The sequence below is a fragment of the Taeniopygia guttata genome, chromosome 2 (genome assembly GCF_048771995.1).
Source record: "Taeniopygia guttata chromosome 2, bTaeGut7.mat, whole genome shotgun sequence".
NCBI classification, from domain to species: domain Eukaryota; kingdom Metazoa; phylum Chordata; class Aves; order Passeriformes; family Estrildidae; genus Taeniopygia; species Taeniopygia guttata.
In genome coordinates this window covers 421,533-441,361 of record NC_133026.1, presented here as the reverse complement: position 1 = coordinate 441,361, position 19,829 = coordinate 421,533, and the positions used below count along the sequence as shown (strand labels likewise).

Genomic DNA, 19,829 nt, shown 5'->3' with positions numbered 1-19,829 from the left:
CCGCTTCCCGGTCACACACCGCCGCACCGCCCCGCTTCCCGGTTCCCGGTCACACACCGCCGCCCCGCCCCGCTTCCCGGTTCCCGGTCACACACCGCCGCCGCCGCCGCCGCCGCCTCCCCGACCCGCGGCGCAGCACAGCCGGGACGCCACCGCCGGTCACAGTCTTTCCGCTTTAATCGGAACGGCGGTGGGGGGTGGGACCCCCCAACACAGCATGGGAACCCCCGGGACAGTGGGAGTGCAGCCACCCCCGGCACCGGGACCGCTTGGGGGGCACGAAACCTCCCCCGGCACAGGCACCTCAGGAGCGCATCCCGCCGGCACCAGGAGCCTCGGCACCCCGGGGCTCACGTCCCTCCCCGGGCACCGGGACCCTCGGGAGCTGCCCCAGGGAGGGGCCAGGCCGTACTCCCAGGAGGAGAAGCTCCGCGGGCACGGCCAGCAGCTCGGGCAGGACCGCAGCCGAGGGGCTCCTGCACGCCGAGTGCATGGGGGCATGCTGCCAGCAGGGACAGGGGGCACCGGGACCCCCGAGGTAGCTGAGCCCCCACTCCCACACAGCCCCTGTGTGCAGACAAGGTGTGGGCGCCTGCTCGGGACTCCAGGGCCCACGGGGGACACAGTCCAGGGCCCAGCGCTCCTCTTCAGCTGCAGCAGGCAGGCCCCACGTGCCCCCAGTGTGCTGAGGGGGTTGGATGCAGAGTCCTCCACGTCCCCGGTGGGTCGGGCAGGCTCTGAGGGTCCCAGGTGTGGCTCCAGGTCTCGCGTGTCCCCGGTGCTGGTCCGGGCCGCGCTATCTGCGGTACATGGCGAAGGCCACGAAGGTGACGAGCAGGGTGAGGCCGGCCAGGCAGGTGGTGGCGGTGGCGGTGAAGACGTGTCGGTGCTGCAGCTGCAGGTACCAGAGCAGGGCCAGCAGCAGCACGAAGAGCGGCAGCGCCAGGCTGCCCACGCCCAGCGCGGCGGGCGCGGGGCTGCGGGGACCGGGGGTGCCGGGAGCCGTGGGGGCCGTGCTGGGCGGGGACAGGTGGCAGTGCAGGACGCTCAGGTGGCCCAGGTGCAGCCCTGCCAGGCTCTGGGCATCGTCACGCAGCAGCTGCCCCTGGTAGATCAACCGCACCTGCTGCTCCTGCCCCGGGAAGTAGGTCCTGGAGGAGACGGGGACAGCGGTCACACTGCTGACAGGACTGACTCCCTCCTGTGCCCACTGTGAGCCCTCACGCCACCCGCACTGAGCTGAGCCTGTGTGTCCCCGTCAGCCACCCCAAGTGTCATCCACATCCTATGAACGTGCCCGCCCTGAGCCCCCACCCCGCCCCGCACGCCTGGCCCCGCACACTTGTGCCCGCCCAGCTGCCACCTGCCAGGACAGTCCTTCTGCTCACCCCCTGCCAACGCACCCACCACGGCCCTCCCGCCCTCCCCTGCCCTGCCCGCACAGCCGGGCGTGCGTGTGCCCTTCAGCCAGCCCAGGTGTCCCGCCAGCACGGCTGTCCCACGGCCCCGGCGCCCGGGCACGGGCCGCCTGTCCCGGGACAGCGCCGTCCCCACAGGCGCTGCGGGGCGGGCAGGGACGCCCGGCGGGGCCCGGGACCGGCCGCCCCGGCCCGCCCGCCCTCACCTCTTGAGCGCCCCGACGGTGTCCCCGGGGCGCACCCGCGCCAGGCGCTCCGTGTCGTTCAGGAACTTGAGCCGCAGCACCAGCGTGGGCTCGGCGGGGCCCTCGGCGCTGGCCGCGGGAGGGCTCCGGTGCCGCGGCCCCGCCGCCTCATCGGAGGCCGCCGCTCCTTCGACCGGGGCCGGGGCCGGGGCCGGGCTCGGGGCCGGGGCCGAGGCCTTGCGCTCGGCGGGGGCCGGGCTCGGGGCCGCCTCAGCCGGCGGCGCCGCGGGCTCGGGGGCGCGCGTGGAGGCCCAGGCGAGCCCCAGCACGGCGGCCGCCAGCAGCAGCGCGAACAGCACCGTCACCTCATCGCCGACGCCCTCGATGAGCGCCATGGCGGTGTCAGGCGCGGGGGTCGCACCGGGAGAGGGCACCGGGCGGGCGCGGCCTCAGCCCGCGGGGCCGCGGGGAACCGGGGCCGCGGCCGCACCGGGCCGGGCTCGGGCCGCCATCGCGCCGCTTCCGGCCAGGCGCGGGGGACCATGGGACATGTAGTCCTGCCGTAGGAGCCGTAGCGGGGTGGGGCGGCGCGCGGAGCACGCCGGGAGTTGTAGTCCCGTCCCGGCGCCAGGCACGCCCGGTGTAATCCCGGTTACCGCCGGTGCACCGGCATTCCCAGTGCGATCCCAGCCCCTCCGACAGCCCCGGCGTTATTCCAGCAACCTGCAGGATGTTCCCACACAGTTCCAGTGTGGTCACAGTTTTACCCAGCATGGGCCCAGCTGCCCCAAATGCGATCCCAGTTGCTGCCAGTATGGGTTCAGTCACTCCTAGTGTAATTCTAATTAACCCAGTTAACCCCAGTATGATGCCCTTTGTCCCCAGTGTAGTTCCAGTTGCTACCAGTCACCCCCAGTATGGCTCCAGTCACTCCCAGATACTCTAGATACTGACAGGTTTAAATTCCTGTGCATGTGTCACTCGGGGACATGGGCAGTGGTGGCCGGGGCCATGCTGAGGGTGAGTGGGGTCGGGCATCTCTGATAGTTTTCTACCCTCAGTGATTCTGGAGCTGTGAATCTCCAGGAGTGCTCCAAAGCCACCTGCAGGCTCTGATTAAAATATTCTATATTAGGTGAAAAATTCTTAATTTTAGGTTAAAAATTGTTAATTTTAGGTGAAAATGTCTTAATTTTTGGCTAGAAATTGTTCATTTTAGGTGAAAGATTCCTAATTTTAAGTGAAAAGCTCTTGGTTTTATGTAAACAATTCTTACTTTTAGGTGAAAAGGTCCGTCCATGGAAATATTGCAACAGGGATGGGGGAGATGGGAACAAAGTGATTCTCCCATACAGGACTATTGTGGATGGAAGGAAAATTCTGGACAACAACGTCCCCTGTTCCCAGAATATCCCCTCTATGGGTCTCTCACTGGTGTGGCACTGACATTTCCTGGGATAAGATCACGAGGATTTTATCCTTCATATTATTTTTCCTGGGAAAAAATCAGGGTGAAATCAGAATAAAACTGGGAGGCATCAGCATGACAGGGCAGCCCCTTCCTGCTGAGGGTGTCTGGGGTTGGGGGCCTCCGGGCAGGGAATTCATGGTTTCCGTGCGGGGATTCCGGGTGGGAAAGAGGGGCTGCAGGGAGAGAGGGATTCCTGCTCCAAGCAAGGCAAAGCCCGTCTGAGCCGGAGCTGCCCAGCGGATCCCGGTGCTGCCGGTGCTGCCCAGCGGATCCCGGTGCTGCCCAGCGGATCCTGGTGCTGCCCAGTGGATCCCGGTGCTGCCGGTACTGCCCAGCGGGTCCCGGTGCTCCCAGCGGGTCCCGGTGCTGCTGGAGCGCTGGATGTGACACAGCAGCAGATCTGAACCGTGGCTGATCCGTGCAGGCGCAGAACTGGGATTTATCCCTTCCTGCTGGTGGAATGAGCCCAAATCCACTGCTGCAGGGGTTGTGTCTGCTCAGATTTGAGGGTTTATCCAGCAGTTCATCCCCTCCCAGATAATTCCAGCGTCTGGTTGTCACTGTGGATTTGTCTGCCTTCAGCTCCCAGAGTGAGACTTTTCCATCCTCCCTGCCTCGATGAAGAAGCTGTTTAATATTCCCCTGAAAGTTCTTCGCAGTCACCTTCAGTTTCCAGGGAAGTGGAGTGGACTGTGCTGCTCAGCGCTGCAGCCAGGAGCCAGGGAGTGTTTGTGCTGCCGTGCCCAGGGCTGCTCTGGGTCCCTGGAGTTTTACTGCTCTCCTGAAGGACCGGTGGGTCCTGGGGGTGGGAGCGCCCTGCCCTGCCCTGCCCGGGCTCTGCGACGGCAGGGGGGTGGTCAGCAGGGTGGGGACCCCCGCAGTGGCACCCAAAGCTGTCCCAGCCCCTTCCTGCAGCTCTGCCGTGCTGTGACGGTGGCTCTGCCCTACCCGGGCACAGCGGAACCCAGCAGTGCCCGGCCCCTAGGCTGGCACTGATGGAGCCCGAGAAAGACCCTGAGGGGCTGGAGCGTGTCCAGGGAATGGAGCTGGGAAGGGGCTGGAGCCCCAGGAGAGGCTGAGGGAGCTGGAAAGGGGCTCAGCCTGAAGAAAAGGGGGATCAGGGGGGACCTTGTGGCTCTGCACAGCTCCTGACAGGAGGGGACAGCCGGGGGGGTCGGGCTCTGCTCCAGGGAACAGGGACAGGACAAGTGGAAACAGCCTCAAGTTGTGCCAGAGGAGGTTTTGGATATTGGGAAAAATATTTTCATGAGAAGGGCTGCCCCACTGTGTTTCTGCCAGTGTTCATGGTCCCCTCCTTCTGGTTCCTCCTCATTCATCATTTCACCTTTCCTCAGTGCTTCTCTGCATTTCTGCCCCCATGACTGGGCTGAGCCCCCTCCTGTCCCTCCGGCCTCGCTGGGATTGCTGGCCCTGAGCTCTGGTCAGGACCTCCACCGTGCCCAGGAGGGTTTAATCCACCTTGTTCCATTTGCAGCCTCTTTTCCCAGAGCCCACACATTCAGACAGTCCAGCTGCTCTGGGGCTGTGGGCAGAGAGGCGTCACAGAGGGATTCTGCCCCGGTGGGGCACTGGGGACACCGGGACACCACCCCAGACACGGTGTCCACCCCGTGGCGTCCCTGGCTCGTGCGGAGGCAGCGCTGATGGGACCCACCCAGCCAGCGCAGGAGAGGGTCCCGGGGCCCTGCAGTGTGCAGGGGGACACCTGGAGTGGAACAGGTCCCAGCTGTCACCAAAATCCACGCGCTGGCCTGCGCTGGCCGGCAGCATCGGGTCACGGCAAGGGGCGCAGAGAGCCGCGGTCCCCTGAACGCTGGTCACACTGCGAGGCCGCAGCCATGCCGTGTCCTGGGACAGTGCGGGACGTGGGCTCTGCGTGGGACCCCGCTGTGCTGCACAGCCGCTGCTGCAGCTCGGGATGGGATGGGATTAGCGGCACCCCCGCGCTCCAGAGCCAGATTAGAGAGCTGCAGCTATTCTGGGGAAAACTGCTGCCTGATCCCTGCCCGGAGAGAGCTGTCCCTGCCACTGCAGGGCGACGTGAACACCTCTGTCCCCAAGCAGTGCTGCCGTGCAGCAAAGTGCCGATGCGTTTGGAACAGGAGCCGCAGCTCTGCTGGGGGCACAGGAGGACAGCAGCCCGAGCTCCCGGAGCTGGACGGAGTTTCCTGCTCCCCTTAGTCTGGGGAAGAGGAGCAGGGTCCCCAGCAGGGTCCCCAGCTGTGCTCTCAGCTCTCACAACGTGTCCCCACAGAAAGAAAGCCCCAGTTTTTATTGCAAGAGTGATCAAACACCTCCGTGTCCCGGGCCCTGAGGAGCCACAAAGCCCTGGAGAGCCCCCGGGACCCCCTCTCTGCCCATTTTGCTCGGGCACTGACTGAAGCTCAGCTCTGGGCCTTGGCCTCCCCTCAGCTCTGTTCTGGGGGTGCTGCTCTCCAGCCCCACGTCCTGGGTGGACACTGGGGGTCTGCTGTGGGACCCTCCTGCTGCCCTACGTGGGCCTGGCACTGTCTGGTGTCATGGAATGGTTTGGGTGGGACAGGACCTTCACACCCATCCTGCTCCACCCCCCTGACATGGGCACCACAGGTACCAGCGTGGCTGGTCTGGGGCTGCGAGCAGCGGCACGGAAAGGAGGGGGAGGAAGAGGAAGAGAAGGAGGAGGAGGTAGTGGAGGAGGTGGCAGCTCCTCGTGGCAGCTCCTCTTGGCATTGGCGCCGGTTTGAGGCACTCACGAAGTGCAGCATCAGATGGAAGGGCTGCAGATGGAGCAGAGAAAGTGCAGGATCTGAGGTGAAATCCATCCTGAAAAGCATTTCACATCTTCAAGTGGACCGTGTCTGCAGAAGGCAGGTGGTTGCCCATCCCTGAGGGAATGTCTGCCCCTGAAAGCCTCGGCTTGTCCCCACCCGCTCCTGCCTTTTCAGCATATTGAGCTCCTCTCCTGGGTTTTCCCATCCCTTTGCTAAGCCCCAGCTCCATCTGTTTGCTCTGCTCCCTCTGCACCTCTGCGACACTCCAGGCTCCAGTTCCCCAGTGCTGGTCCCGGGGCTGACTGGGGGTCCCACTCCACAGGGGCTGGCAGGGACAGGGCCCATCAGCACAGGGCAGGGCTGGGCAGTGCTTCATCCCATGTCTGCCCGTGCCTCAGCCCTGCCCTGTGTCTCCTGTGTCTCCTGTGCCCTGTGTCTCCTGTGCCCTGTGCCCTGTGTCTGTGTCCTGTGTCTCAGCCCTGTGCCCTGTGCCCTGTGTCTGTGCCCTGTGCCCTGTGCCCAGTGCCCTGTGTCTCCTGTGCCCTGTGCCCTGTGTCTGTGCCCTGTGCCCTGTGTCTGTGCCCTGTGCCCTGTGTCTGTGTCCTGTGTCTCAGCCCTGTGCCCTGTGCCCAGTGCCCCGTGCCCTGCTGCGTGGTGGCAGGCGCAGGGACCGTGGGGTCTGTGCTGGGGGTGCTGGTGGCCCAAGGAGAGCCGAGCTGTCAGCTCAGGGTGGCCTGTAAACAGCCTGGGCGTGGGGACGAGCAGCCGGGTCTGCAGGGCCACACATCCCTGCCAGGGGAGAAGGAAGAGCGAGATAAGACGGAGGAGGAGCAGGAGGCAAAGGAGGAGAAAGAAGAGGAAGAGGGGTCGGGGGATGTGGCCTTGGCCAGAGCCCGCCTGCCAGGGGAAAGCTCTGGGCTGCTGCTTCAGCCAGGTGAGGGGGAGGGAGGGATAAGGGATGGTGTCCCCTCGCTCACCTGGGATAAATCCTGGAATCCCTGACTGAGGGTGACGGGGTGGAGGCAGCTGCACGTGGGGTGTCTGGATATTCAAAGTTGCTGAAATTGAGACAATTTATAAATGTTTATGTGATAAGTGACTGAGGGCAGGGTTTAGTGGGATCCTGGGGAGAAATTCTTCCCTGTCAGGGTGGTGAGGCCCTGGTGTGGGTTCCCCAGAGAAGCTGTGGCTGCCCTATTCCTGGAAGTATTCAAGGCTGGGCTGGAGGGGGTGTGGGGCAACCTGGTCTGGTAGAAGGTGTGCCTGTCTGCAGAGGAGTGGAACTGGATGGGCTTTAAGGTCCCTTCCCACTCAAACCATCCTGGGATGATGATGATGCTGAGGATGATGGAAGAAGATGGAGAAAAAGGCCATAAGCAAGGACCAAGAGACCCAAACAAAAAACAGGCTGGAGAAAGGCCATTGCACAGCCAGGCACTGTTGTGTTGAGGTGCTGGCATGGCCTTGCATAACCCATGTGGGATGTTATCCCCTCAGACATGTCAGGGAAGCTCCTGCTGAACAGAGCTAGGACTGATCTTTCAAAGATCTTTGGAAGCCTTGGGGAGCATGGAAGGTGCGGGGAGCATGGTGCTGTAACAGATACAGATTTTCTACATGCTTTCAAAAAACCCACATAGCAGTTATTTTCTAATAAAGCCCTTCTCGTGGCAGAGGCAGTTGGGACGCACTCAAGGAATCCCGAAGGGCACAAGAGGGAGGGGGAGAGGGCAGGGAGGTGCTTCTCCCACCCACACACCCAGCACCCACTGCCGAGTCACAGAGGATTCCGGAGCCGGGAGGCATTTAGAAACTTTCCAGAGATCTCTCCTCCTCCTTTTCCTCCTTGCTGTCTTCTTCCTCCTTGTCTTCTTCCTCCTCCAACCCTTCCCACCATCACCCAGAGAAGGGCAGAGGGTGGGAAGCAGCCCCCAGCTGCCCCCTAAGGCCCCCTGGAACTGGGGTATTGCTGCACACCGTGACTCTGGTCCCAGTGGGACTGAGGGAGAAACCCATTGCAATCCTGGTTCTCTCAGCTCCTCACCTTTCTGTTCCTTCTCCTCTCCCAAATTCCACTTTTTAATTTAATCTGCCAGGGCCCACGATCCTGGTTTTTTATGTTTCTCAGCCATTTGGAAGATTTCAGCTAGTCCCCAGCGATGCCCCAGCAATCTCCACTGGCTCCCATGATGCTGCCAGCCCTGTGCCCATCCAGAGCCTTCCTGTGCCCCGGGTCACCCCGTGCAAGCTGCTTTAGGGATGGGCACAATGGGAGGGGTGTAACCAGACCCTGCCCAACAGACATGCCCTGAGATGGCCGGACTGCCACCATGGTGGTCACCACGAGGGCAGTTCCACCATCGTGCCAGCCCTCCCCGGAGTGGCCTGGAGCAGCCTGTACTGAGCGTACGGGTCGGGGGAAGCACTCGGCCTGTGGGCAGGGGGTCACCAGGGAAGAGACCCCATTGCAGTGGGGCAGCCGCTGGTGGGCACCCAGGAACTCCTTGGGACTGGTCATGTTCCACAGCTTCATTAATGACCTTGGGGTGATTAACGATTAAATTACCTCTGGAATGCAGCCAGAGGCAGGGCTGGGGCAGGGGGTTCCCAGGCTGGCAAAGAGGGTCACCAGGCTGGCACAGAGCGGTTCCCAGCTGGCACAGGGGTCTCCAGGCCCGGGGAGAGCGTGGGCACGGGCAGCCGCACAACAGCGGCGGGATGCTGAGCCACGGGGGCCGAGACTCGTAGCCGGGCGGGGGCCGGGCAGGGGTCAAGCGCCCATCCCCGTGGTGCCGGGCGGGCGGGGGCCGCGGCGGAGCGGGGCAGGACCGGGCAGCGGCAGCGCTCCGCTCCCCCTCCTGGTGCCGGCTCCCCCCGCTCTCGGTCCCGGGCCCCACTCTCGGTCCCGGGCCCCGCTCCCCCTCCGGATGCCGGCGTCCCCTCTCCTCTGCCCTGGCCGGTGCCGGTTCCGCTCCCCGCTCTGCCCACCCCGTCCCCCGCTCCCCGCCCGCCGCGGGGCCGGTCCCGCTGACGCGGGCGGGGCGGGGCGGAGCCGGCGGGAGGCGGTCGGGGGCGGCGGCGGAGCCCGGGGGACCCGCGGACGGACGCGGCTGCGGCCATGCAGCGGCTGCCCGGAGCCCCGCGCCGCTGACCGGCCCCGCCGCCGCCGCGATGAACTTCCCGGGCGGCGCCGGGCAGAGCCCCGGGCAGCAGCAGAGCCTGGCGGCGCCGGGCGGGCCGGTGCCGGTGCCCGTGCCCGGGCCCTCGGGGCCGCAGCCCGGCGGGCCGCCCCCGCCGCAGTTCGGGCTCTCCAACTCGGCCGCGATCCGCGCCGAAATCGGGCGCTTCGAGTCCGTGCACCCCAATATCTACGCGATCTACGACCTGATCGAGCGCGTGGAGGACCTGGCGCTGCAGAGCCAGATCCGCGAGCACGTCATCTCCATCGAGGGTGAGCACCGGCCACCGGGCACCGCGCGGGTCACCGGCAGCGCGGCACCGGCCCGCCCGCGCCGCCGCCTTTGTCCCCGCCGCCGCTGCACCTGCGCCCGCTGCCGCCCGCGGGGCCCGGCCCGGCCCGGCCCGGCCCTGCCCGCGGCACCGGGATCGCGGCGGGCCCCGCGGCGGCGGCGGGGCCGGGGGCGCGGGGCGGCGCGGCCTGCGCGGGGCCGGGGCTCACGGGCGCTGCGGCCCCGCCGCCGCCGCGGGGCCGGGCTCGCCGGGCTGCGGGGGCCGGGCGGGCCCGGAGGGAGGCAGCCGAGGGGACACGCTCGGCAGCCGCCCCCGCCCCGGCCCCGCTCCGGCCCCGCGGCGATGGTGGTCGCGGCCGGGCCTGCGCAGGGCCGGGGACTCCGCCCGCGGCCTCTGCCGGGAGCGGCGGGCGGGGGCGGGCGCTGGTCCGGCATCGGGCGGGGGGGTTTGGGCTCCGCGGCGGCGGGGAGCGGGATCCGCCGGAGCCCGTTAACATTAGAAATGCAGAACACTGCGGCCCGGGTACCGGGAGCCGGCAGCGAGGGGAGGGATGGAGCTGAGGAACTGCAGAGGAGCTGGGGAAATGCAATGGAGCCGGGGGGCTGGGATGGAATTGGGGGCTGGGATGGAATTGGGGGGCTGCGATGGAGCCGGGGGGCTGGGATGGAATTGGGGGGCTGGGATGGAGCCGAGGGGCTGGGATGGAGCCGGGGGGCTGGGATGGAGCCGGGGGGCTGCGATGGAATTGGGGGGCTGCGATGGAATTGGGGGGCTGGGATGGAGCCGAGGGGCTGGGATGGAGCCGGGGGGCTGGGATGGAATTGGGGGGCTGGGATGGAATTGGGGGGCTGGGATGGAGCCGGGGGGCTGGGATGAAGCCGGGGGGCTGGGATGAAGCTGGGGGGCTGTGATGGAGCCGGGGGGCTGCGATGGAGCCGAGAGGCTGGGATGGAGCCGGGGACTGCCGTGGGTTGGGGACCGCGGTGCAGCCGAGAGGCTGAGATGAAGGGGGGCTGGGATGGAGCTGGAGGCCAGGATGGGCGAGTGGCTGCGGTGCAGCCGAGGGGAGGGGAAGGTTGATAGTTGATCGTGCTGTGCTCAGGCCCGCTGTGGGCCGGCAGGCTGGTTGAAGCCCCCCAGCCTGAGGGTCCCTCTGCCCTCGGTGAGCCCAAGCATCCAGGTGTCTGCAGCTGGCCCACAGCTGGGAAGGCAGGGCCGTGAGTGCCCTTGGTCTATGTGAGGAGCCCCAGTCCAGCTCGATGCTTGCCGGGCACTGCCATTTCACTGCCCTGGATTCTGTTGTCCCAGCTTGGTGGCAGTGTGCTCAGCTCTGTTCCTGCTGCCTCATGCCAGGAATGTCACTGCAGGGGCACAGGAGGTGGTTTTGGGGAATGGTGGGCATGCTATAGGGGTGCTGGCCACCATGGTGATGCTGCATGTGAGCAGCAGCCTGGGTGCTTCTCCAGAGGCCTGCATCCCACTTTGGTCCTTTTGAGTTTCTGTGGAAAGGAGGAAAGGAAGATGGATTGAGGGAATGTAGATCCCAGAATTTGTTTTATTGGCGTCATGGTGCAAGGACAAAGGAGACTCAGTGGGGTAAAGACAGGGAGGATGTAAAACCCTGTGCTGATGATGCTGGAGGGGCCTTTCCACGTCTGTGGAGGTCTTCAGCCACAGAAAGCTGTTGGGCTGATGGAATTGGAGGAGAGGAAAGGAACTCGGGCTGGATGGAGATGGGTGGGAGGGCAAGGCTGGCACAGGCCATGGCAGTGGTTCAGTCCAATATGTTGGGGTACCACCAGTCCCAGTGGGCTGGTGAGGGAGGACTGTGCTGCGCCTGTTCCCATGGGTTCCTGCAGCTCTCCCTTGTTTGTGCCTCTGATGACAGCTGTGCTGGGAGCCCCAAGGTGACTGGTGACATGATCTTACCTTGTGTGAGGTTCCTGCACTGTGGGACGCAGGAGCTGCCAGCTGAGGCATGGCGGGGCAGTGCCTGAGGTGCTCCCAGGGTCACCTCTGTGGGCAGAGCCATGGTGGGCACCGTGTCCCTGCCCCTTGTCCCTCAGCAGGGACGGGGAGCCGCGCGGGTGCCGGGCGCGTGTCCCGTCCTGCGCCCCAGCCCCGGCAGCGGGTGCTGGGCACGCTGGTGGGAGGCGCGCGTCTCTTAGCAACTCCTCTGCTGCCTGGTTCCTCCTGGTGCTGGGAAGGTGTGAACACACACACCAGCCTCCTGTGTGCTGCTGAGGTGCTCGGGGCTTCCCAAAGCACCCCGTGTCACCCAGAATGAGGGCTGAGGGTGCCCTGCACCTGGCTGGCCGTGACATGGCTCACCTGTGTCCACAGGGCTGTGGGATGATGCCAGAGGCTGCATGTCCTTGGGGACTTTGCCTGTTCAAGCCACAGCATCATCCTGCCTCTTCTGAGCCTTCCCTGTGGATTTGAGCAGGAATCCCTCAGATTTCCTTTTCTGGGCTGCATTCCCTTAATACCTGCCAGGCACTGAGATGAGTCCTGATCCTGGTGAAATGTGTGCTGTGTTTACACAGTTACCTGTGACCCGTTACCAGGTGTGTGTGAGTGAATGAACAGGGGTTAATTAATGGCTGGAAGAGCCTTGCTGGAGATGTTATCATTCCGTGGAGTGCCTTGGTCTGGAAGGGAATTTCCTTCTAAACTGCAGGTTTGGGAGTTGATACAGAAATGTCTGAAAGAGGGTTTTGTTTGTTGATGTTCCTGATCTGAAGATCAGAGTTGGTGACTGGAACAATGGTTCGTGGTCTGAAAATCCATGACAGAAGTTTCCAGTGAAACCCCAAATTCCATTTCCTAAAACGTGAGCGCTGGGCCTTGCAAGACTTGCTCATGTCCTCCTTCCAGATTCCTTTCCTGTAGGTAATTCCCTCATTTTCGAAGGGGAAAAGTCGAAGGCAGTACTACGCTGCAGCGGGGCAGGGGGTCCAAGCTGCCCACCCTCTGCCAGGCTGGCAGTGTCCCTGCAGGGCTGTCACTGCAAGGGTGTCACGGTTGCAGCCGTGCCAGCAGTGGAGTCGGGCATTGGCAGGGATGTACAGAACTGGGGGGTGGGTCTGTGACAGTGTGGCTCTGCCAAGGAGGGGTGGAGTGGGTGTTGGGGCTGCTGCAGCCAGAGCCCTGCCAGCCCCCCAGGCTTGGGGAACGAGCCTTTCTCGAGAAGTTTGCAGCCCACGATGGGGTGAGAGCCAGCTGCGCCTGCTCATGGGTCGGCATCGGTGGGAAGAAAGGGAAATCTGCTCTGTTTTGGTCTCCTCCTTGAGCTGCAGCTTTATTCGGAGGTGATGGCAGCTGAGGGGCACTGGGGCTGGGGGATGTGGCAGTTTGGGCTGGTTGCCAGCATCAGCTGCATCACAGGCAGGACCTGGAGGTTTTTGGTAGTTTCTAACCACCAAATTTGGACAGATTTTCAGGGGGCTTACAAAAAGCGATTCCCTCATCCCAGGCTGCTTTCCTTGCCAAATTGTGGAGACTGCTGCAAGCTGCTGAGTTCTATAAAAGATTTCATATCTGCATAAAGCAAAACGATACCAACCTGGGGCTGGTGCAGCCCTGCTCACAGTAAATGTGGCCTCCAACATCGTGACTCTGGGACAGGCTGCAGACAGAACCGTATTAATAGAGTCTGTAATTAGAGCAGTAATTGCACAGTGCTTGATTTCTTTCCTAGAAGTGAACTTTGAGCAGAGACCAGAACGCAGGTTGGAGGAGGATGAGCGATGTCTCTGGGGCGGGGGTTACCTGAGGGACATGCAGGACAGGCTGCCAGCAGCATGGGGCTGCAGGAACCTGCATTCATGGACAGCTGGGAGAGACAGCACCAGCAAGATGGAATAGCGAAAGAAGATCATGATGTGGGACTGAAGAGATGGTTATACAGAGGTTTTCTGGGAGTGTGAAGTGGTGAAGGCAGGAGGGAGAGGTAGAAGGGAGATAAGAAGTAGGTGAGATTCCCTCAACAGAGCTTTTGCCAGATGATGAGAATTTTCTTCTGATGTTTGTGGTTGTGCACATGCCTTGCAGCCCATCTAAAGCTCAGCTCTCTGGGAAAGCTTGGAGAGGGTTTGAGCCATGGTGAGGACTCAATGCCCAGGGAGCAGGACCAGGAATCTCTCTGTAGTCAGCTTTACCTGGAGTACATGTTTTTTCCCTTCATTGTCCTTTCTTACCTCTCCCACCTGCCTCTAAACCCGTGTGGGTTCCCCTCTGCAGTTTAAGAAGCAGGGTTAGTTTGGGAGAGCTGTCCTCTACAATTTCCAGCTGTTTCTGCTCTGGCAGAGGCTCAGGATGAGAGAGCCCTGCAGAATGTCTGTGGTGGCTGGGAGCAGCCTGGTTGTCTGTGAGCTCCACATCTGCTCTGCCAGGCAGGGGCTACCCCACTCCTGGCTCTGCCTCACTCCAGGGCTTGGCTGTTGGCTGGGTGTGAGGCCAACATGGACTCTTGGGTCACTTGGTGTAAATAGCCCATCCCAGGATTGTGGCCTTAAAAAACAAGGCCTCTGGCTGAGGCCTGTTGGAGATACAGATCTGGGCCTCTGCCTCAGGAGTTTACTCCATCATAGCCTGTCTTGCTTTGATAAGTGCTGTGAATTTTCCAGCAGGCATCTGCAACATCCTGGTTATTTTCTGCATTTCTCTCTAAGAAAGGGCTGCCTTGGTACTGGGCATTTTTCTGTTTAAAGCCACTTGTACCAGTTACTGAGGCCACTTTGCTGTCTCTCTTTCTCATGGGTTAAATTGGCTGAAGTTCATAATTCTGTTCAGTTCCAGCACAAGTCTTCCAGCTCCATGCTCCATCCTTTCCCAACGTCTTCTGAAACGGCTCCTGATGTGCTGATTCACAAACAAACTGAGGCAGGAGCTGCCACTGATGCAGGATCTTCTGGAGGAGGATGAGGACCCTCCTCGCTGGGGGAGCCCCACACTGCCAGGCTGCACTCAGGGCTCACCATGTCTTCACTCTGCTGAATCAGCCTTGAGTAAATTACACCCTTTGGGAAGGAGAGCGTTCTGCTTAGCCAGCTTTTTCCTGCTAATTCCATGACCTCTGCAGAAAACTGCCCTGTTTATGTATGCCTGTGAGTTCCCGAGGGCTGGGAAACCGCAGGCCATGGTGCTGGGGTGCCGTGGGGGAGCTGCAAACTCCAGAGCCGTTGGCACATCCCTGCTCCAGGGCCGGAGCTGGGCATTCTGGACAGCTGTGGGGCTCGTGCTGTATTACCCCTGCATTCAGGTAGTGACCACTCTGACACTGTGGTCTCCAGATCTGCTGGAAGTTAAGTGCAAAGGGGTTAAAAGAGCACAAAATGAGAGGTTGGGCAAATCACAGAACCACAGAATGGTTTGGGTTACAGACCATCTTGTTCCACCCCCTGCCATGGGCAGGGACACCTTCCACTAGACCAGGTTGCCTCAAGCTCCATCCAGTCTGGCCTTGAACACTTCCAGGGATGGGGCAGCCACAGCTTCTCTGGGCAGCTTGTGCCAGGGCTTCACCACCCTGACAAGGAAAAATGTCTTCCCAGTACCCCATCTAACCCTTGTCTGTGAGAAGCCATTCCCCCTTGTCCTGTCACTCCAGTCCCTTATCCCAAGTCTTCTGCAGTTCTCCTGGAGCCTCTTTAGGCACTGGAAGGAGCTCTAAGGTCTCCCTGGAGCCTTCTGTGCTCAGGTGAACATCCCAGCCTGGCTCCAGAGCAGAGGGGCTCCACTCTTGGAGCAACTCCTGTTCTGACCATGCACTCTGCGTTGTTTGGGTGAGGGTGCTGTGGTCCCTGGGCCAGCTCCCTGGAGAGGCTCCTTACCTGCTGGCCAGGGAGAGCCCTGGGTCCTCCACCACTGTGTTGTCCTGGCCTGGCTGAGGCAGGGCTGGCGCTGCTCAGCATCTCACCGTGTCAGTGCCTGGCATGAGCAGCACAAGCAAAAGGAGCTGCCTGTAAAGAGTCCTGGAGCAGAATCTGATGCGACAGGAGACATTGGACCCCCAGGAGTGATGGGCAGAGCCAAAGCAGAGCTGAAGGAGCCTTTAGCATGCTTGAACAAATACATCCCCTGCTTTTACTGAGTTTTGTGTTGTGGCCCAAATCATCTGGAGACATTTTTGCCAGGTGCAGCTCAAACCTTTCTGAGCTTACAGGTGGAGAATCTGGTCTTGGGGAAGAGTCAGAAGAGGCCATTGCTTGATGCCCTGATCCACAGGAGTTGAGAGAGATGGTGAAACTGTAGCAGGAAGGCGGGAGGACGGTCCTGATGGCTGGGAGCTGAGCAGGATGGAGCTGCAGCTGCTGTGCTGGGGGAGGTGAAGGTTTCTGGCGCTCTGCGGGCAAGAACTCAGTACTGTGGCTAAAGAGGAAAACTGGGGATGTGAAGGGAAAGGACAGGATCTGGAGGTGGGGTCAGGAGAGAATTGGGAGTCTCTGTGGCTGCGGTTTCAGTTCCCTTGATCCAATACAAGCGTGGTTGCTACGGGCAGGGACAGCGCAGCTCTTCCCAGTTGGCAGCTCCACCTCCCCCTCCCTGCGATCAGGAGCTACTCTGGCAGGAGCCAGGCGTGTGCTGGGTTTGCTTCAGCCAGCTCTCAGCTGCCTTGGTGTGACCATGGAACGCGGGTGGCGAGGAGGGGGCACGCGTGGCCAGGCCTGGGGGAGGCAGCGAAGGCCTGGCTGCGCTGTCTGAGCTGTGTGACAGCTGATGGCACAGCTCCGAGCCTGGTGTGGCCGTGACAGCAGCCCCAGCAGGACCTGGGCAGGAGCTGGGAGCTTGCTGCCCGTTCCAGGGACACGCTCTGGCTCTTCGGTCTCCCTGTGCTCGCTGTGGGGTCGGTGCGATGTCGGTGTCGGTGGCTCTCTGCCTTCCCAACACAACTCTTGTAGGAAGTCCTAACGTAACTCTTGTTTCAACACAAACCCCGGATTTCTCAGGAGTTTCACAGCCTGTTGCACAGAGCCTTTTCCAGTTGAGGGGTGCTGTGCACGGGCTGCTGCTGCAGCAGCAATGTCCTGCTGACCCGGGCCCTGTCCCCAAGGCTGGCTCTGCACTGGCTCTGGGGTGAGCCCTGTGTGCTCGGGCTGGAGTTGCTGGGCCAGCCTGGGAGTACCCGGTGGGAGCAGTGCCAGCAGGGCCGGCTTTGCACACTTGACTGCGAATCGTTCATCTGCCATTTGCCTTCAGGAGCTTTCCCAAAGCTCCTGACAGAACATCGCCACTTTCTGCATGGACACCGTCCAGTGCTGGGCACTGCTGGGCTCTCGCCTCTCTGGAGTCCCACGAGGTGGGAATGTAAGGCATGGCTGCATCCAGGCTGGTTGTTCTGAGCTAGTGATGGGACTTGCTTAATTTGGGTGGCCAAATTAGATCTAAATTATGTCCGGTATGGTCCAAAACTGTGTTTCCATCTGGGCTGTCTGACATGGAATGGTCCTGTGCTGGGGAATACTGGGTGTTATGGTGCCTATGGCAGTGGGGTACAGCCTTGGGGCTAAAATCCCCTCATAGCTGGTGTGGCTGGGGGGAGTAGGCAGCAGCCACATGGTCTGGAGGAGCAGCTGTGGGCTGAAGGGCTGGCACAGAAGCCTGGCTGCTGGGAATTGAGGGATGCAAGAGCTGCCCCAGCCTGTGATCAGAGCTCGGCAAATTGATGGGCATTTTGGCAGTACCATGATGCTCATATTGCATCCCTCCCAGTCAGGAGGAGGCCTTTTCTCCTTGTGATCCCACCTTCCTGCTTTGGCATCGGATTCTTTTTTAGGATTGTTCTCCAAGACTTGTTGCAAGTTGTTATCTCGCCGTGCAGCAGCTGCAGGCGTTGGGAATCCGTGTCTGTTGCATTCCTGCTGGCAGTGCCCTTCATGGAAGAGACACCTGTCCTCTCACTCCCACTGCCTCCCGCAGCTCTGGGCAGCTCTGGGCAGCACGGATCCCGTGGGTGCCTATTCAGATGCATTTCCTGAAGTGATGTAGTGAGTGCAAGAAATCTTCTGGGACGGGAAAGGTAAAAATTGAAATACTTTTAGCTGCTTCCTGACTGGAAGGAGGTTTGTATGATTAAGACCTGTTGCATGCATGCTCACCTCTCATGCCTCAGTGACTTTCAGACCTGCTGTCCAGTTACCACCAAACCCTGCTGCTTCTGAATTCCCACAAATCCTGAGGAAATAGATGTCCAGACAGAGCAGAGCGCCCCAGCTTGTGGCATGCAGAGGGAGAGGGAAGTTTGCATCTGTCCAGGGTGTCTGGCTGCATCTCCTCTTTGTAAGCCCTGGCTGAGTCACTGGGGAATTCCTGCCTGGGGTCATGAGTGAGATCTGGTTCTGGCCATGTGATCGATGTGATGAAATCCTCTCAGCCTCGGGGCTCTGTGCCACACTCCCAGCTGCTGCTCCCAGCTGCTGCATCTGGAATCCTGCGGGTCCTGCTGGCACTGGAGCTCCAGGGGTGGGAGCCACTGACCCCGGGTTGCCAGGATGACCAGCGTAGGCTGCTGGCCCCGGCTCCTGCAGAGGGCTCAGGGCTCGCTGGTCCTGCTCTTGGCTTTGGGCAGCTTTGGGTATTTACCCCAGCACTGACTCCTGTGAGGGAAGAGGGGTCTGGCCTTCAGAGAGGGACTTTGAACTGAGGGACTAGAGTGACAAGACAAGGGGGAATTCGGCTTCCCAGGCACAGAGGACAGGGTTAGATGGGATATTGGACAGAATTTTTCCCTGTGAGAGTGGTGAGGCCCTGGCACTGGTTGCTTGGAACAGTTATGGCTGCCCCATCCCTGGAAATATCCATGGATAGGGCTTGGAGCACCCTGGGACAGGGGAAGATGTCCCTAGAGAAGATGCACCCCATGGCCAGGGGTGGGACTGGATGGGCTTTAAGGCCCTTTTCCCCTCAAACCGTTTGGTGTTTCTGTGACCAGCCCTGGCAAGTGCTGTCCATCTCCATGTCCAGAGGCTGGAGCAGGGCTGGAGGAGCACACGCCCCTCAGGATGCCACACACACCCCTCAGGATGCCACACACCCCTCAGGATGCCACACACGCCCCTCAGGATGCCACATGCCCCTCAGGAGGCTACAAACCCCCCTCAGGATGGCACACACCCCCCTCAGGATGGCACTCACACCCCTCAGGATGCCCCACACACCCCTCAGGATGCCACACACACCCCTCAGGATGCCACACACACCCCTCAGGATGCCACATGCCCCTCAGCATGCCCCACACACCCCTCAGGATGCCCCACACACCCCTCAGGATGCCCCACACACCCCTCAGGATGCCCCACACACCCCTCAGGATGCCACATGCCCCTCAGCATGCCCCACACACCCCTCAGGATGCCACACACACCCCTCAGGATGCCCCACACACCCCTCAGGATGCCCCACACACCCCTCAGGATGGCACAGACCCCCCTCAGGATGCCACACACCCCTCAGGATGCCCCACACACCCCTCAGGAGGCCACACACACCCCTCAGGATGCCACACACACCCCTCAGGATGCCCCACACACCCCTCAGGATGCCACGCACGCCCCTCAGGATGCCCCACACCCCTCTCAGGATGCCCCACACACCCCTCAGGATGCCACATACCCCTCAGGATGCCACATACCCCTCAGGATGCCATACACACCCCTCAGGTTGCCACATACCCCTCAGGATGCCCCATACACCCCTCAGGATGCCACACACACCCCTCAGGTTGCCACATACCCCTCAGGATGCCCCATACACCCCTCAGGATGCCACACACACCCCTCAGGATGCCCCACACACCCCTCAGGATGCCATACACCCCTCAGGATGCCCCACACACCCCTCAGGATGCCCCACACACCCCTCAGGATGCCCCACACACCCCTCAGGATGCCACATGCCCCTCAGGAGGCTACAAACCCCCCTCAGGATGGCACACACCCCCCTCAGGATGGCACTCACGCCCCTCAGGATGCCCCACACACCCCTCAGGATGCCCCACACACCCCTCAGGATGCCATACACCCCTCAGGGTGCCCCACACACCCCTCAGGATGCCCCACACACCCCTCAGGATGCCCCACACACCCCTCAGGGTGCCCCACACACCCCTCAGGATGCCCCACACGCCCCTCAGGATGCCCCACACACCCCTCAGGATGCCCCACACACCCCTCAGGATGCCCCACACGCCCCTCAGGATGCCCCACACACCCCTCAGGATGCCCCACACACCCCTCAGGGTGCCCCACACACCCCTCAGGATGCCCCACACACCCCTCAGGATGCCCCACACACCCCTCAGGATGCCATACACCCCTCAGGATGCCCCACACACCCCTCAGGATGCCCCACACACCCCTCAGGATGCCCCACACACCCCTCAGGATGCCTCACACACCCCTCAGGATGCCACACACACCCCTCAGGGTGCCCCACACACCCCTCAGGATGCCCCACACACCCCTCAGGATGCCATACACCCCTCAGGATGCCACACACACCCCTCAGGATG

At 62.0% G+C, this 19,829-nt stretch overlaps 2 protein-coding genes across 3 annotated transcripts in view; one reads left to right on the top strand and one right to left on the bottom strand.

The window, feature by feature from the left end:
• Positions 1–159: 159 nt before the first annotated feature.
• On the bottom strand, positions 160–2,156 carry TMUB1 (transmembrane and ubiquitin like domain containing 1). Its single transcript, XM_030264085.4, has 2 exons — positions 1,625–2,156; positions 160–1,151 (listed from the first exon to the last, which is right to left on the bottom strand). The coding sequence occupies exons 1-2, from the start codon at positions 1,996–1,998 to the stop codon at positions 797–799; spliced, it is 729 nt and encodes a 242-aa protein (XP_030119945.4). The 5' UTR covers positions 1,999–2,156; the 3' UTR covers positions 160–796.
• Positions 2,157–8,891: 6,735 nt separating this feature from the next.
• The window catches only part of AGAP3 (ArfGAP with GTPase domain, ankyrin repeat and PH domain 3), a 109,880-nt gene continuing 98,942 nt past the window's right edge, over positions 8,892–19,829 (top strand). The window contains exon 1 of one of the 2 annotated variants that reach the window (XM_030264081.4): positions 8,892–9,299. In XM_030264081.4, the coding sequence (XP_030119941.1) occupies positions 9,020–9,299 (280 nt within the window). In that variant the 5' untranslated portion in view covers positions 8,892–9,019. The remainder of the gene's footprint in view (positions 9,300–19,829) is intronic. The other variant, XM_030264084.4, reaches the window with a different exon arrangement.

Coding starts and splice junctions, on each gene's coding strand:
- TMUB1 (XM_030264085.4), bottom strand. CDS start 1,998: ATGGCGCTCATCGAGGGCGTCGGCGATGAGGTGACGGTGCTGTTCGCG. Junction 1,152..1,624: donor ACCGTCGGGGCGCTCAAGAG/GTGAGGGCGGGC, acceptor CGTCTCCTCCAG/GACCTACTTCCCGGGGCAGG.